Below are 18,558 nucleotides of genomic sequence, written 5' to 3'. Positions count from 1 at the left end.
GAAAGCCTATCATATTGAAGTCAGCAACCCTTCCCAGACTGTTTTTTTGGGGTAAGGGAAAACAGAGGACTAGTTATTTTGGAATCAACCAAATCAAATGTTTTACTTTGCATGTGAAGCAATCTCCATATTCAAATGTTAGTCATACTTCTACAATGGAAGGGCATTCTCTAATGACTCACTCAGGATCCTTGTCATGACTGTTTGGGGGTTTTCCTACATGGGGGCGGCAAAGGCGCATGAGCGATGAGTGGAATAGCTTTCAGCTGTCTGAGGCTGGAGGGGGTGTGGGTGGAGTGGGCATATCAAGAAGGAAATCTATGTAGCAGAAGAATGCCTTTAAACAGTACGTATTTGTGTCGAATACTATGAACTGAGATGGAGATTGGAAATGCACACATGTGTCAGTGGCTGCTGAGACAGCGTTTGGCTGGGCTACCGTCACAGTGCATCCGGCCCTTCTGTCAGCTCGCCAGGAACGAGGCATGAAAAGGGAAGGAGGCCGACCCTGTCCAAGATTGACGTTTTGAGCAGCAAGGAAGATGACACTGTTTGCATCTTTGCTTGGTTGTCTGTTGTCAAAGTTTCCTCCTCTCGTGTTAATTTCAGAGGCGAAGGTCCCAAAGTGTTTTATTTAAAAAAAAAAAATCAATCAAGAAGCCACGTTTAAAGAGCAAGATGTGCACGCATTATGCTGACTGTTCATGCATAAAACATCCACATACATGCAGTTTCTTTAGAGCCGAGTGGCAAGTGGTTGTGCCAGAGAGAAAGTAATTACTCCGCAGTTTGAAAGTGAAAACGAGTCTCTTATTAACAGCAATCTATCCAGAAACAAAAGAGCAGGGATCTCCGGGCGGATGACATGTGCTCCCCTCCGACACACAATACCTAGAATGTGGAGAATGCTCCTAAGACAGCTCTCGGGGCAGCCACTACTTTATTGCTTCTGGAACTTGGAGGGGAAAACTTTGAATTGGAAGAAAGAACACCAGCAAAAGGGAGAGAGGCTGAAAGGAATTCCATCCAAGGGGGAGTGATTTCACGGATTGTGTTCTTTGAGGACAAGCACAGTGGAGTTCTGGCCAGACTTCCCTAGGTGGAACAATAGAACGGTCGATGATAATTGAAAAGGACTTGATGGTCCTCTGAGGCCATCGCCCAATTTGCTCAATGCTTGAGGAAGAAAATAGGGTGGCGTTCATGGATTATAGTCCATTATGTGCGTGGAAGTCTAATTCAGTCAGTGGTAAGGTACTTACCCAGGTATAAGAGTGTCCGCCCTGTTGGTGTAGTGCAGCGGTTCTCAACCTGTGGGTCGCGACCCCTTTGGGGGTCGAACGACCCTTTCACAGGGGTCACCTAAGACCAACGGGAAACACATATATAATTACATTGTTTTGTGATGAATCACTATGCTTTCATTATGTTCAATGTGTAACAATGAAAACACATCCTGCATATCAGATATTTACATGACGATTCATAACAGTAGCAAAATGACAGTTATGAAGTAGCAGCGAAAATAATTTTATGGCTGGGGGTCGCCACAACATGAGGAACTGTGTTAAAGGGCCGAGGCATTAGGAAGGTGGAGAACCACTGGCTTAAAGCAACCGGTGCCTGTGCTGCTGGTCCTCCCCAGCCCTGCGCTCCAGAGAACCACGGGACACCGTAATTAAGCGACGCGGGCCCACGAACATCTGTTGCTATTGCAAAGTCTTCATGAGCAATTCTCAGACAAAAAAGAAGCCATTTCTACAAATAGTGCAGCTGCAGGAGCAGGGTAGGGGAAGGGGCGGGGGGGGGGGTGAGGGGTTCCGGTGGGATATGAAGATGAAACGTTCGTCCCAAAAGGCCCGCAACCCTTGCTGGCTTCTCTCTGCGGGGAGCATGAGAGCAAGGTTACGAGATATTTTCGTGGGTTCACCTGAAATGACGGAATAAGGGGATGTTTGGATTTCTGCTTAGTGAATGGGCCTGTCGCTCATAGTTTGTTCAGCTCTGGGTGAGAATAAGCTGCATTTGCAGCATATGTAGATCCTTCCCCCCTCCCTCCTCCCTCACCCCCCCCCCTCCCGGCACACACCCCTTTCAGTAATCATAGCAGATGGTGAATTCTGTGGCTGCCAGTTCTGTCCTAATGTGGTTGTAGAAAATAGAAAGCCAGGCCACATGAAGACCCCTGAGAGAACACAGCTGGGGTTGGGGGACAGCGCCTGAATCTGCCAGTGAAGACCCTGGGGTTCGTGCACAGGCACCTCGCTAGACTATAGAAACGGGTCACTCGCAGGTCAGAATACGACTGTGAGGTTGAGACCTGTTACCAAGCAAAGCCCGTCTCCCTGCACCTTTTGAGCAGAGAGCACGGGCATAACGCCTTCCTTGTGGGGCATTGGAGTAAGCCTACCTCGAGTTGCCATGTGTTGCTAAGGACCAGTAAATGGTAGCTGCATTGGTGGTTTGTGTGTGATGACAGTTGGTGACTTTTTAAAAAATTAATATATTTCTATTGATTGCAGAGAGGAAGGGAGAAGGAGGGGGAGAGAGAATCATTGATTGGTTGCCTCCTACACGCCCCCTACTGGCGATCGAGCCCGCAACCCGGGTATGTGCCCTGATGGAATCGAACCGTGACCTCCTGGTTCATAGGTCGATGCTCAACCCATGAGCCAGGCAGTGTTTAGAATTTAAAACACACACACACACACACACACACACACACACACACACACACACACTAAATGTAGTAAATTTGTTAAGTTGGAGCTAGAAACTATATTAGACAATTTTGTTTTCACAAGAAAACCTAGTGAAAGGTAGTGCCCCCTTGTCTGTGGTTTCACTTTCTTAGGTTTCAGTTACCCACTGTCAACCAAGGTCTGAGAATATTAAATGGAAAAGTTCAGAAATAAACGGTTCGTAAGTTCTAAGTTGTGTGCCATTCTGAGTAGGACAATAAACTCTTCTGATGTCCCGCTCCATCCCATCTGGGATGAGTCATCCCTTTGTCCAGCGTATCCATGCTGGGCATGCTACCCACACGTGAGTTGCCTAGTGGCCCTCTGATTTATCAGATGGGTTATCAGAGAGTTTGAGAGATTGAGAAAGGGGGGGAGGAGATAAAGGGAGATACACCACATTAATATAACTTTTACTATATATAGTTATAATTGTTCTATTTTATTATGTTATTCTTAATCTCTCACTGTGCCTAATTTATTAATTAAACGTTATCACAGGTATCTATGTATAGGAAAAAACATAGTACATATAGGGTTCGCTAATATCCACAGTTTGAGGCATCTACTGGGGGGTCTTGGTATGTATCCCCCACGGATAAGGGGGGCCTACTGTATGCCTTCTCCTTTAAGATAAGGATGTAGTAAACAGCTTTGCTAACTTAGCACTCCGTACTTGTTTCGTGTACTCTAGTCAGAGTGCATTTACCCAGTGGTTTTTTTTAAGTTTGTGTTCTTGAGAGACTAAAGAGGAGAACTGAATTGTTTGCTTCTCAACTTTATTTTTATTTTAAAAATATTTTAAAAGCACCAAAAAGTGCATAGAATAACACAACAGATATGCAAATGCAGAATTAAATTATTTTTTTGAAATTAAGAATAAAGAATGCTGCAGATAAAATTTTTGAATATTGCCTCTGTTGTCCAACCGGAGTCTCCTTCCCCTCCCTATCTTTTCATAAATTTTGTCTGTATATTCTTCTATTTTGTATTTTTATATTTTATATATGCCATATATATCATGAAATATATATATACATACATATAGTATAAAAATATCAAGTGTTTGTGTGTTAAGATATCATTTGGTATATATCCCACAATTCCTTTTACTCAACATTATGGCTTTTGATGTTTACCTATGTTGATACACCGGGCTCCAGGTCATTCATCTTCACTGCGTATTTCACAGTATGGTATATGAGTATACCATGACTTATTGTTATTATAAATTCTCGGCATGTTTGTATATGTCGTCTTGTACACATTACTGGAGATTCCATTAATAGAATCCTGGAGTAGAACTGCTGAGTCATACATAGGGTGTGTGCATTTTCAATTTTTTTTTTTCCAGAGTAGTTATGCCTGTTGACACTTCCACTAGCAGTAGGTGAGTTTCCAGCTCCTGGTGTTAGACTTTTTCAGTTTTTTGCCAGTCTGTTAGATGAGAATATCTCACGATTTTACTTTGGGTTTTTCACATTATCAGTGGCATCATTATTTTTTTTGCCATAGAAATTTGAACTATCCAAAGGCATGAAATCCCAATATATTTATCTGGCATAGTAGGATTAAAACATAATATAAAGTTGTGTTTTATTCAAATGGCCCTCTTATTAAAGTAATCCACAAGATTAAAATTTTAATTATCACTCTAATAGCTAAACTCACTTTTTAAAGTTTTAGACATTTTGGATAAAAATCTTTCTAAAAGATTTTGTGAAATTCAGGGTAAAGTGAAGTTAGTCCTCATAATGAATATTAGGCTTTTTAAAAAATTCATTAATACCTTCAGGGCCTATTCAAGTACTAAATAGTTGTTTCTGTACCAGATATCCTGAAAGGTCCTCATGCTTTTGTAGTTTTTTGGGTGTGTGTTTTGTTTTGTTTTGTTTCCTTTTATGGTCTTACCTCCCAAAGACTTTTTGACGAGTCCTCCTACCTTTTAAAAAGAAAAATTCGTTTATGTCAATGACACATGCTCATTGCGGGATATTTTATCTTCTTTCCTTTTACATGCTGCCTTCTGTTTAGAACTCTGAGGACACAAGGGTGGGTTTTTTTCTTGAGCGAGAGGCACAGGGCACGTGGCAGCGGTTTATCTTCATGTAGTGGTCACTTCCCGTTGTGCGCCGCTGTTCTGGATATTTGAAACCATCCAGTTTCTGGGAACCTGACCTGTGGGTGCGTGGGGCGTCCCCTGGATTTGCAAAATACCTACTTAAGAAGAGGCACAGCTATTCTCTTCAAGAATGAATATATTTCCACTTAAGGATGTTAAATTGGTCGGTTCCGCAGGTGATCAGGAGCAGGAGGTGAGTCATTGTCTTAGAAGGTCCGAGAAAATAGGCCAGATACCATGGTGCAAACACCACGCTGGTTGAGCAGTACAAATACTGTGCGACCACTCATGCTTTCTTAAAGGTTTTTAATTTTTGTTTTCTTTTCACAAAATTGCTGTTGTTTATAAGTTTGCTCTTGTATTTCCAGACTTATGATCCAAATTCACTCTTCTCATCTTTTCTCATTTCAGTGTGACAAAATCAGGCAAGAACGAGATGAAGCTGTTAGAAAACTGGAGGAATTTGAGAAAAGTACGTAAGCATTTCAGTGGAGTTGTTACAACCCATGGAGCTGTGTTTGGGGATTACATGGGTAGACCTGTCCCCTATGTTTAGTTACTGATGCCTTGGGCAGCCATGAAAGCAAGAACTGTCTTCCCATTTGCCCCATTGTTGCCCTGGCATTACTGTGAATTTTAAAGAAATGGAATGAATATTAATATTTATTGAGTGTGTTATCATAAAAGACAGTTTGTACTTATTATAAAAAATTTTACTGCGTGCCCAGAACAGTTAAAGGAGAACAAAAATTCCTTGTCATCTAGACTTTTTGAGAAAAATGTTAGCATTTTGCAGTCTTCCTTCCCTGGTCTTTTATCTGTGTAATATGTGTCTCTACCAAAAATATAGTCATACTTTGCATTTAGCTTTGCAGCTTGCTTGCTTTGGTCAACAATATATCACGGTCATCTCTGCACATCAGTAGAAATGTATTATTAGTTTTAATTGTTGCCCTTAGTATTCTGTGATATGATAATACCATAATTTATTTAAATGTTTCTTCCATGGTAGATGGATTATATCTGGTTTTTAGTTGTTATAAATAATGCCGTGACAAGTATTCTTATACATACATCTTTACATGATTACTTCCTTAGGGTATAAAGAAGCAATTCTAGATTCACAGAACATACACATTTTTAAGAGCTTGAATGTTGGAAATAGGCCTCTCCCCAAGGAAGGTTCTATTCCCATGGAAGTTGTAATACTTTTTCTAAGTGTTTGCTATGCTCATTTTTATGTGATATAAATGTGTTACTGCTTTATCCCCTAAGATAAAACGTATCTGAGGACACTCAGAAGGATCACAAGGAAATATGTCATGGGAACGGGGCCAGACCTTAGCAGGGAACATGACCCCAGGTCACCCCTGGCAGCAGGGCCTTTCTCCACTGTTCCGCAGATGCTGTACCCGTCAGGCCCTTCGCTTATATCACCGCGTTCACTTGGTGACTTACATAACAAAACACTGTATTCTCGTTGAAGGTAAAACGGCTAGAAAAGTGCGGCGTTGCAGTTACATTTCAATAGGCAGTTTATTTCAAGTGTCTGCTGGAACAAAGAAAACGAAGTGGTCGATGTTACCTGTCTTTGGAGGCCAGTGTGGTGTGGCAGAAATAACTCCTGTGTGTGAATGTATGGATTACAATCGCGTGGGGTTTTCTCTCCCCTCCCCTCATGCAGGAGTAACGAGACGCCCTTCACTTGGGCTGATACCCCGTCACATCCGGATTATGCCATTGACCTTGTGACCAATTAAGGTGCTGCATTAATTATGGACCGTGGATTGGCGCACTGTGTGCAATGGGAAGTTCTAGGGCAGTGGTTCTCAACCTGTGGGTCGTGACCCCTTTGTGAGCTAAACACCTCACAGGGGTGTTTCCCAGACCCCTTTCACAGGGGTCGCCTAAGACCATTGGGAAACACGTATATAATTACATACTGTTTTTGTGATGAATCACTCTGCTTTCATTATGTTCAATTTGTAACAATGAAATACATCCTGCATATCAGATATTTACATGACGACTCATGACAGTAGCAAAATGACAGTTATGAAGTAGCAACGAAAATAATTTTATGGTTGGGGGTCACCACAACATGAGGAACTGTATTAAAGGGTCGCAGCATTAGGAAGGTTGAGAACCACTGTTCTAGTGGGACTTTCTTAGTGGGGACCAAGAAAGCTTTAAATATTTTTTAGAAAATTGAGTCTGAAGTTCATTACTTTAAAAAAAAAAAGATCTTTTTATTGAGTTTTACAGAGAGAGGAAAGGAGAGGGGAAACATCGATCGGCTGCCTCCTGCGCGCCCCCACCAGGGATGGAGCCTGCAACCCAGGCATGTGCCCTGACCAGGAATCAAACCGGCAACCTCTTGGTGCATGGGTTGATGCTCAGTCACTGAGCCACAACGGCCAGGCTGAATGTTGTTGTTTTTAAAACTGTGTCTGTGGTTCATGACTTTTGAACACGGGCTGGAATTTTAGATTTGGAAGGCCGTGAGGCAGTTATCGCCAGTGAAAAGCACCATTCGATGTGAATCCGTGTAGCCCTGAGCGGTATTAGTACAGTTGGGGGGAGTGCCCCTGTTCCCTAGGCTGTTCAGGACGAAATGAGGTAATCCACGTGCAAAGGGCTCAGCACAGTGCCTGGCTCTCTAGTTAGTGCTCCATGCGTGTTAGTTGCTGCTACCCCCGTCTCACTGACTGCACCCTCCGGCGCTTGGCTGCCCTTCAGAACTGAGCTCACATCATTTGCCTTCCGTGAGTTAGTTTCTGGACACGTCTGGTCTCCCCATTTGCATGGCTTTCGGGGAAAGGGTCTTCCGGGGCTGAGTGGAAACTGGCCTCCCTCCGGTGTTTACCTACCAGGCCTAGTTCTTGAAGAAGAGGAAGAGCAGCTGACTGAGGCTCAGAAAAAGCTTTGTTAGGCCAGGGATGGGGAGAGGGGGAAGCTCTACTCTCCCTGCCTTAGCCTGCTTTTCCCAGCAGGTTTTGGCCAGACAGGAGTAGGCAAAGTAGGTTTACAGTCGTTCGTTTGGAAAATGACATGCAGGTCATGATCATTACAACAGCTTTATTAACTCGGAAAAATGTTCTTCGCAACTATAATCCTACTTTTGCCCACCCCGCATTTCCATGCCATTCTTGGCCCCCCACCAGCTCTTCCTGTGCATTTTTCCTGTATTACTACACGAAAATACCACTACATAGCAAAGCCGTGTTTCCTAGAAAGACAGGCTCCTGTGAAAGTAGAAGGAAAGACAGCCCTTTTGTGAACTCAGGCCACAACCTTAGACTCTTTGCCCAGGTGTAGGGCACACCAGTGTTCCCATACCTGGCGGTTTCCATGGCTGTTTTCTTACTACAATGAAAACCTTCCCACGTAATTCGATGTTGCAGAAGGACTTCCGGTACGTTCACCACCCACACCTCACAGACATCCTGGCATCTAAATATTGTTGAGAGGTGGCTAATGGAGAGGTGTTTAGCGCAGGAAGCAACCTCCTCAGTGGTGTCACCTTTAAATATGACAAATTAGAAGGGAACATAGAAAATTGGAGTCACCTAGAAATAGGTTTGGTTGGGTTTTAGCCATTGGACCTCTGCCATTTGGGATTTGTTACTTCACTTCTGTGGGCCTCAGCGCTCTCAGATATAAAATCGCTGTGACAATACCTCCCTCCCAGGGTGGTCATGAGGATTTATGAGAGAACCTATGTGAAGGGTTTAGCACAAGGCTAGATACAGAGTTGGTTCAATAAATGGTGATGGTGGTTGTTTCCTAAGCAATTCTCCATGGCAGAGAACATTTTTGTAAACAAGTGAACTTAGGCTTGACATATTTTCCCAGTCCTACAAACATGCACAAACATGATAACCTGCCTTGAATATAGCAGTGCGCTAAGTGCAAGAGAGTCAGACAGGAGCGAAACAAAAATCTCTGCTCTAATGCTCAGTTAGTAGAAGACAAACACAAATTTTTAAAAAAAACCCAGGTTCCCTACACTGTGATGTATTCTGTAATGCCAAGTGTGTGCAGGCGTGTTTGGGGGTCATGGAAGAGGAGAAACAAACTTTGCTAATTCAACTCAACTCGATAGAAGCAATAATTGATGTATTTTTAGGTCACACTTCTGAGTTCTCCGAGTCATTAGAAAAACTTTTATTATAGAAAATGTCAAGCTTATACAAAAGTGAGAAAATAGTATAACGAACCACCGTGTACCCAACATGTAACCAACTCATGGCCAATCTTCTTTCTTCTGTGTATCCACTCACCCACGCTCATTGACCTCAGATTATTTTGAAACTAAGTCCGGTCATCATATCTTTTATCTGTAAATATTTCAGTAAGCATTTCCAAAATACTAGGATTTTTAAAACATAGCTGCAGTGATAGGGTCATCCTTTTTGTTCTTTTTAAACCTTCATGTCATTCAAATTATAGGTGGTGTAGGTGCAGAGGTCATGGATTGTGGATATTGTGAGACAAGCCTGGATTTAGGACCATAGGCAAATCATTAAATGAAGAATCAGAGAGTTTTAAAACGTTTATCCTCTGAAAGGTGCAAATAAATTTGTATGTTAAAAAAAGTTTTTGTGTCATGTGACGTGACTTGTGGTTTTTGTCAATAGGGTCCTACTTCTTAAAGGTGTAAATGCTCTTTGAAGTATTTCCTCCCTTTGAATCTAGGAAATTGCTAAGAAGGGTTCTCTGATACCAGTTTAGCACTGGGATATTATTTTAGGCTAAAAATTAAAGCACGATTTTTAATTTGTGCTGTTCCCTCTTAAAGGAAGAAATAAAAACCCTACATGCATGATGGAGTATTCCATAGCAGACCTGGAGAAATGTGGGCCAGCGCCACCTCGCTAAGTTTATCAAGTTAAATTATAGGGAAGCTTTTTACAAAATGCTTAGAAAATGCGTGTTGTTATTTCTTTTTGCTAGGCCTAAACCTTATGACTGTGGAATAATTTTTCTTACTCTTCCCAGGAGCAAGAATGTTATTGAATAAAAAGCCAAATTCCTATGAAACATGCAGAGTGTTTATGTTTTTGTTATGATAGTGGAAATACCAGATTGTGGCAGAAGATGTCAAGTAGTTAAGGGCTAAAAATTCAAAGTAATATTTGATGTTGTAAAAAAAATTGTATAGGTTTCTTTTCTCTTCCCTCTACATTTTTTGAAGAACCTACCTTGTAAATATAGTGATAAAGTGCCAGGAATATTAGGATTTTAAGGAAATAATAGAGCCCATTATTTAAACTACAATATAAAAGGCAATTATATTGATGAAGAGCTACATGGGCTTTGTGTGTGTGAATAAACTTGGTCTGTGTTCAGCTTCTATTTGTTCTTCTGGCATAAACACATATTGTGTGTGATTCCAGTTTAATGGGGACCCGTTTGTATGCCAAGCAGCTGCTTTTTAGGACCTATTGCGTGATTTCATAGCTCTCTGAAAATTGGTTCTATTCAGAACAAGAGATAGAAGAGGAGGAGGGGGTGGTGTGGAGGGGGGAGTGGGGGGGAGCTTCAACACACAATCATTTCTTTTCAATTGGAGCCAGAAAGGTTGATGACAACATGACCATTGTGTTATAATGATAAGACCACTAAGGCATCTGTACCTCTCATCAAGGCTTTCACACAACAGCAGATACAATTTAATTCACTGCTCTGTCAGCAGTGCTGATACCATTATGCCGTCTGTCTCCACAGTTATAATCACTGTCGCCGGAGAAATGCAGTTGAAATGATCTTGAGCAGTCAAAGAAACTCTCAATTAAGGCTGCCACTTCCAATGTGTCAGATTGTGTCTTATGCACTCGGTACAATTTTCACTTCCAATCCTGTTTATTTACAATGTCTACCAGTAATTACGCTTAACGTGTCATTTAGTGAGGGGGGCCCCGCCATGCCGATTGCTGGGTGCTGCTGTACCATGGAGTGGGAGTTTCTCGAAGTCAATGCCATCAGCAGCTTTTAGGCCCTGATGGGATGCAGTAGTAATGTTGATAATGCAAGTATCGTGCTCATCAAGTCATAATTAGATGCCACTCAAATGTGCCACTTGTAATAACAGTGTTGATTCATGTTTTTCTCGCTGACTGCAACTACTAATTAGTTAAGTGGTTTTTGGTTGGCCTGCATTTGCCGCAGATTATTATTACCCTGGAAAAAAATGTCAAGGTTAGAGATGTTTCTGGCCATTTAGTGCTGCTTTATGAATTTGAATATTAACATAATAAGAACTTTGGACAGACTTCGGGAGTAATACATTTTTTTTTAATTCGGAGAGAAATTTTTTTCCTCCCTGAGTTTAATCATAATTACAGGTTAATGAAGCTTAAATGAAGCAAAAGTAATCTCTCTTTGTGTTACGTGAGCCCGGTGCTTTTCGCCTAACTTTGTTGGGTTTCACGTTTGGGTATCCTTCATTTTTCTTTTGTTAAGCCAAACAAACGCCAGTAAGTTTACATGTCTATGTAGTTAAGTAAGTTTGAGATGCTGAGCCTTTTCTTTTAACTAGAAATATGGGTGAAAGGAATTGGCATTTCTCTTACTTGTTCTTCAAAGTATAATTCAAGTTCTAGGTTACTTTGTACCTTTAAATCTCAAAGTATATAAACCAGCTACCAAAAAATATCTGAAAAGGAATATTTCTCAAGCAGTGGTAAAATGACAAGTGAAATTTATTTTTCCTAATCTTTCTGACCGTCTGGGATGCAACTCATTAGCACCTGTTTTCATCATTATATAGTACAAAAATCTTGTTGCTATCTACTTCTCTGCCCTGGAGTTTATGAAATAATAGTGAATCCCACTGGGTCACTAATAAAGACTATAGCAACACTCACCTTAGCTGAGCTGCCACATGATTATTACAGGTATGGGATCAACTCCAGATGTAAGTTTAAAAAAATTTCTCTTTAGCTAATTTTCCTTATTAGGCCCCACTGTATATCCTGCTAAGAAAAAGAAATCATGTTTGTCACTATTTATGCGTGAAAGGATCTTTTGCTTAAATTAGCGGTTACATATACAGCTCCAGAGAAAATAGACACTTGAAAAATGACCCTAAATAGTTTTCTTAAAATGTGTTTAATAGCAATCAAAGTTCTTTGTTGTGTTCTTTTTTTTCTTTCTGCATTCAAATATCAGCTCCGATGTAACCAGGGCAGCATCTTAAACACTTTTCCTCACCATCCCTAAAGGTCTGGCCAGCGAAAGAATTGAAGCATTCTTAATCATGGGACAAGATGCGTGGGCTTCTGGACTAGCTGACTAATCTCTGAATGCTGAGACTTTTTTCCCCCTCATTCCTAGTTTCTCACATGGTTATAGAGGAAGTTAATTTCATGCAGAACCATCTGGAAATAGAGAAGACTTGTCGAGAGAGTGCTGAAGCCTTGGCAACAAAGGTGAGACTTCTAATGAAAGAATTGTGACCTGAGCCTTTACGTTTCTGCTTGCTTTTCTACACAGCGGGCTCTGTCTTTTCTTTTCTTTTCTTTCTTTTTTTTTTTTTTTTTTGCTTTTTTTAGTTTTTCAGTCTGTCATCTCCACTGTTGAGGAAAGTGCTATAAGGTCTCAGAATCCTGAAATATGATTATGTAAATATCTGTCTTCATTACCTTCCTCTCCCCCTCTTCCCCAATCACCTTCCTCTAAAGCAGCGGTTCTCAACCTGTGAGTCACGACCCCTTTGGTGGTCGAACGACCCTTTCACAGGGGTCGCCTAAGACCATCCTGCATTATCAGATATTTACATTACGATTCATAACAGTAGCAACATTACAGTTATGAAGTAGCAACGAAAATAATTTTATGGTTGGGTCACAACATGAGGAACTGTATTTGAAGGGCCAGAAGGTTGAGAACCACTGCTCTAAAGTATTTCTTTTAATGTGACTGAAATTCTACAAGCCTATGTATCTATCTAATTTGTATGCATTAACAGTATGCTTGCTAGAGGTATTTGCTGAGGTTCTTATTGTTCAAGGGGCATTTGTGTGTGTGTGTGTGTCTGTGTGTATTTCAGCATTTGTGCTTTTTGCCTATGAAAAGTAGTCCCGGAGTAATTTGTTGAACTGGACTTTCCGAATGTCTCTGCATTTGGTTAAAATGCTCACCAAATTTCAAACTAAGCCGGTGTGACATAAAAGAGCAGTGAGTGTTTCGTGTTGGAACCAGATGAAAAAGTCAGCCTCCAGCCTTGCATTTCAGGTGATTATTTGTGAAAGCAAAGCGAGGGCATGCGGAAGGTGACCCCCAGTGCTCTGCTGATTGCTTCTAGCTGATGAATTTACCAAGTGTGTAATTTTCTATATTCTTTCTCATCAGAAGTACATTATTATTAAAGAATGTTTTCATCTCTGTCTTACGTGTTTTGGGTTGCGTAAAAGGCATTGAACCATTTCATCAGAAAATGGACTACAGCAATTTTCACCCAAATTTCATTAGTAATGCCGGCTGCGATTCTCCCCTTTTCCCCCATCACCTTCCTCTAAAGTATGCCTTTTCATGTGGCTGAAATTGTACAGCTCTATGTATCCATGTATCTATCTAACGTGTATGCATTAACAGTATGCTTGCTAGAGGTATTTGCTTAATTGTTTGCATAATGACACTACATTAGAATTCATAAGATATGCAGTCAGAACCTAACTAAGAATATAAATATGTGTATGTAGCTTCTCTTCTGTTATTTGTCTGAAGAACACACAGCATTATAGGCCATCAATTTACCAGTAAAAACAGTGATAACATGGGTGCTCATGTCATCTCCACTCTCCTGCCCATCACTGGGGTGCACTGGTCCATAATACTGTGTGGACTCTCTCTTCATTTTCTTTATTTTTTCTTTTGAAACAAGCAGGGAAAATATATTGGGAGCATACTAGATGCTCTAAGGATGGTCTCTGTATTTTCTCTTGTTATTAACAAGTGTTCCTTCTCAATAGAACACCCAAAGGAAGAACAGCGACTACCTCTCAGGACTGGCAGAGTTTATGGAAATGAGTGGTTTGGGAGGCAGGAGGCACAGGTGTTATTCCTGGTTATGTCATTTTAGGCATATGCGACTCTGGGCAGATTAATTGTGTTTCCCATACTGCTGTCTCGTCTTAAATGACAGGATGGACTAGAGTGAGTACTGGAATGAGAATGGGGTAGACTATTCTTTTTTTCACTATGCACTTGATCCATATAATAATTTTTAAAAATACTTTATCTCCTCCCCCCGCCTTTTTTATTTGACAGGTGACTTTGAACAAGAGAATTCACCTCTGTGAGCTACAGTTATCTTGTCCTAAGTGTCAGGATAGAACAGGGTTGACTTCTTTAAGAGTACCCCAGACACACTGACTCTAGGGATGTGGCCCAGGCATGGTGGTTTTGGTTGCCTGGTTTGATAGAGCCATTAAACTCTTTTTTCACCTTTTAAAATGTTTTTATTGATTTTTAGAGAGAGGAGGGGAGAGGAATAGAGAGCTAGAAACATTGATGAGAGAGAAACATCATTGATTGGCTGCCTCCTGCATGCCCCCTACTGGGGATTGATCCCGCAGCCTGGGCATGTGCCCTGACCGGGAATTGAACTGGTGACCTCTTAGTTCATGGGTCTCTAAGCTCTACCACTGAACCACTCTGGCCTAGTCATTAAACTCTTTTAAGGGCAGAACGTTTATCAGGCTGTTAAATAGTATTGTGATGGTGGACTGGGAAGTAATGTATTGAGGCCAATTGGCAAAACTTAGTATTTTCTTTTTTTTAATGACAATCCTGGAGGAGGAAAAAAATGTATAGATAAATATCTTGGTTGAAGAAAACTAACTGATAAAAGGTTTCCAAAGGAAAATTAGCACTAGCTATACCTCTCTTATTACTAGTAGCTAACACTTGCTGAATTTTTACTATGTCAGCCACTGCATTAAATACATGTAACATCTCATATTTAATCTTCATATTTAGAGACGGTTTTTATCCTTAGTTTGCTGATGAGAAAACTGACACTGAACTTAGGTTATTCTGGAAGCAGAGGTGATTTGATTGTAGAGCTGGTTCTTCTCTCTGCTGTGCTGATTTTATAGAAATGCATGGTAAAGCGTTGCCTTGCTCTACATCCATGATTCTCAGAATTGATGTGCATTGGAGCCGCCTGGGAAGCTCTGTGCTGGGCCACACCAGAGAGTTTGGTCTGGTGAGGGCCTGTGCATTGGGACTTTTAAAAAGCTCTGTAGAGATTCTGGTGTGCAGAGTTTGGGACCATTTGTTTAAATGTTAGAATGCAGAATTGCAAATTAAGTTTTGAGAGTTTTTCCCCCCCAATTTTTCCTTCAATTGTTATTTTTTTCTAACATTCAGAAAAAAAAAATGCTTTGCTTGAGAATTGACCAGGACCTTTGAGCCTCTAGAGTTAGCTATGCTGTAGGGTTCATGGTTCAAAGACTACCCCCACCCCAAACAGTGTTGACTTGAGTTTTCCATTTTCAGGAAGAAGGGTTGGGAAATCATGGGCCTCCTGATCCTCTGATGTCATCTGGGGAGCTAGAAGCTGGCGCTGTGGGCTGGGGCTGGGGAATAAAGGCTGTGTCTGAGTCCCTGAGCAGATCTCTCCAGCTTCCCAGGTAGAATCCATGGAGGCATTCCAAGCCGTTTCTAGGAGATTCTTCCTGATTCCCCAGAGAGGAAGCACCTCTTGTGCTCTAGGGCAGCTACTTGAGATATATTTAGATTTAATATTATTTGGGAGGAACTAGCTCTCCCAGTTGGAATGGGCTGGGCTTTCCTGGGAGATTCCCTGAGGGATTCAAATTATCATAAATGAAGGGCCAAAGCCAGACAAGTAGCGGACTCATCTTACTCTGGTGTAAGGGACACAGTAGGGAAGGGCAGGATGCTTTTCAATCAATAATGCTTCTGTTTGTATTTCTTTTCAATGTCAGTTATTAATTCAGAACACGTCTGGATGATTAATAGCCCTTACTAAAGGAGATATGTTTGCATTTCTGTCTTACATTTTAACTAGAAAACTCAATCTTGTCAATACTTTCATGTACTCAAGTAAGAGAAGACTTTATTTTTTAGTCTTAAGAAGAGAAAACATCAGCAACACCATGTTTTCCTCCTGTGGACTTTGGACCACGGCTGCTCTTTGTGTGTGCATTGTACTAACATTTGATATGCACACAAACACATGAGCTAAAGAAGGTAATGATAGTTGAGTAACACTAAAAAACAACTCATTTCTACATTAATGAATAACAGATACCTCAATGAATTAGGATTCCTTTTCTCTATGAATTCGAACTCTTTATAGAGATAATGGGAACCTATCTTGAACTTTCTTTTCTTGTGTATCATTAGAACTCTGTACAGATAGAAACACATCTTGAAGTGGCTTAATTAAGCAAGAGAAGAAAAGAGCAGGGATTTGTTACAGAGGGATTGGGGAATCCCATCCATTCTGTGTGCTAGACACAGTACAGGAATGGGCTGGAGCCATGTGGGAAACCCTATCTCCACTGCTTTTCTCTGCCTCTCTACACATCAGCTCCATTTTTGGCTTTGCTACATACAAACCACTTTCCTCTCTTCCTCGATCCAGTAGTGGGACGTGGTCACAAATAGCTTCTGTACATCCGGACCTATGGAAAGAAGCTCCTCTCTCTGATCCAGCCTCCAGATTTCTAGAGAAGGGATCCAGCTGCCCCAGCTTGGGTCCTGTGCCTACTCCCTGGTCTAAGTAGCTGTGGCCAAAGAGATAGGATGTGTTTTGGCGACTGAGGCTGTTCCCATGGGAATCACGTGGAACAGGGAAGAGGAGTGGCAGTACCAGAACAGGGGAGTCCTGGGCAAACAGACCTTTAAGAAGTGTTCACAGCACAGCAACAAAGAAAACATTTGCTTGAAATTAAGGGCCTTAAGACAATCAAACTGATTTTGGGCTTCATCTGTGCTGGTGTTTGATCTTAATTCCTCTTATATTTCTTATCAGTGACAATTAACATTCTCACATGCTGCTGGCTGTAACCCAGGCATCAGGTCTTACTTAAAGTAATAACTTTAATGTTAAAAGTGTAAATAAAAGCCTTCTTTCATGAATCTTCTAGTTGTTATTTCCTGCTGTGAATGTTGATGAGTATGTAAGACAGAAGTGCCCTTCACTTGTCTGTTGTTTAGAAACCCAAGATACTCATTTGACTGCTGTTAAAATCACTGTTTTTACATTTTGCCTTAGCTAAATAAAGAAAACAAGACATTGAAAAGAATCAGCATGTTATACATGGCCAAGCTGGGACCAGATGTAATAACCGAGGAGATCAACATTGATGATGAAGAACCAGCTACGGATTCAGAGGCTACCGCTGAGCCGTGTGTCTCAGTGCAGTGCCAGAAGCAGATCAAAGGTGGGGCCCGTGGCTTAATTATTGAGCTTGTTTTCGATAACCTTTCCCGCCCCGGGTTGCACATTGGAATCACATGAGAACTTTAAGAAATACTGATGCCTGGGTTTTACCCTGAGAAAATTCTGATTTCAGTGTCCTCACGTGGAGCGTGGTTGAAAGCCAAGATAGACTCTCACCTTTGTGTTTCATGAGTTGCTTTCTTGTTTGGGACTAGGCCCCTTTGAAAGCACTGTCTTGACAAACAGCCCAGTTAGTCTATAAACTTCTTAAGAGTGTGGACTATATGTTAAGATATTTTTGCTGAAATTATAATGCAGTGAAAGAGTGAATAAAAATATCTGTAGTCAGCAGCTCCTGGTTGTGGTTCCCTGTTGGAATCTTCGGGGAAGATTCCTCCCCAAATTGCTTAGTCTCTGCCCTCAAAGAACGTGTCATGGGATCCAGGCAATGAGCTGTACGCCATACGCAGTATGAAGAAACTGTGTTAATTAGCAGGCAAGGTCACATGATACATCTATTAAATACACATTTATTTTATTCATAGGTACGTTGTGTACGTGAAAGACGTCGAAAAGCAGATTTTGGTTCAGTAACTAGTGGGGTACTTGCAGTTAGTGCACACCTCAGGAGCAATACTTGTTAGCTTGGTAGGCAACACTTCAGGCGGAAGTTCAAGGAGAAAGTACAGTCAGCCCTCCCTATCAGTGGGTTCCACATCCGTGGATTCAACCAATGGCAGATTGAAAATATTTAGGGGGGGAAATGTTATGTTGTTGCTGACAGGTACAGTGTAGTGTGACCTAAGGTGGTTGCATCTGTACTGACTATGTACAGAGCTTTTTTCTTAAACAATACAGTATAAGAACTATTTATATAGCATTTACATTGTATGAGATATTATATCTAGAGATTATTTAAAGTGTACCGGAGGACGTGCTTAGGGTGTGTGCAAATAACTACGCCGTTTTATGTAGAGGAGCTGAGCGTTCGCGGGTTTTGCTATCTGAAGGGGTCCTGGAGCCAGCTTTGTGGGTACCCAGGGAGGACTGTCTAGAGAAAGTCATCTTTAACTGACTCTCCACTCCCTTAACCTGGGACAAAATAATATTTATGTTGGTGAGGAGAGAGAGAGGAAGGTTAAAGGGTGTTCTTTTGCCCGCAATCCTCCCTTCTGTTGGGTCTTGAACAGTGTGGTCTCTTGTTCTTCCTTCAGGAGTGGCCAACCAGTAGAGAGAGTGATTTTGAAATAAGTCTCTGAGAACTCCTTCAAGCT

At 41.3% G+C, this 18,558-nt stretch overlaps 1 protein-coding gene across 2 annotated transcripts in view; it reads left to right on the top strand.

The window, feature by feature from the left end:
- The window catches only part of SHTN1 (shootin 1), an 85,719-nt gene that overhangs the window by 16,898 nt on the left and 50,263 nt on the right, over positions 1-18,558 (top strand). For both annotated transcript variants that reach the window (XM_059661536.1, XM_059661537.1), the window contains exons 3-5: positions 5,275-5,335; positions 12,202-12,296; positions 17,117-17,285. In XM_059661536.1, the coding sequence (XP_059517519.1) occupies positions 5,275-5,335; positions 12,202-12,296; positions 17,117-17,285 (325 nt within the window). The remainder of the gene's footprint in view (positions 1-5,274; positions 5,336-12,201; positions 12,297-17,116; positions 17,286-18,558) is intronic.

Source organism: Myotis daubentonii, chromosome 13 (genome assembly GCF_963259705.1).
Source record: "Myotis daubentonii chromosome 13, mMyoDau2.1, whole genome shotgun sequence".
NCBI classification, from domain to species: Eukaryota; Metazoa; Chordata; class Mammalia; order Chiroptera; family Vespertilionidae; genus Myotis; species Myotis daubentonii.
The sequence above is the reverse complement of the archived record's forward strand: the minus strand, read 5'-3'. Positions and strand labels throughout refer to the sequence as shown.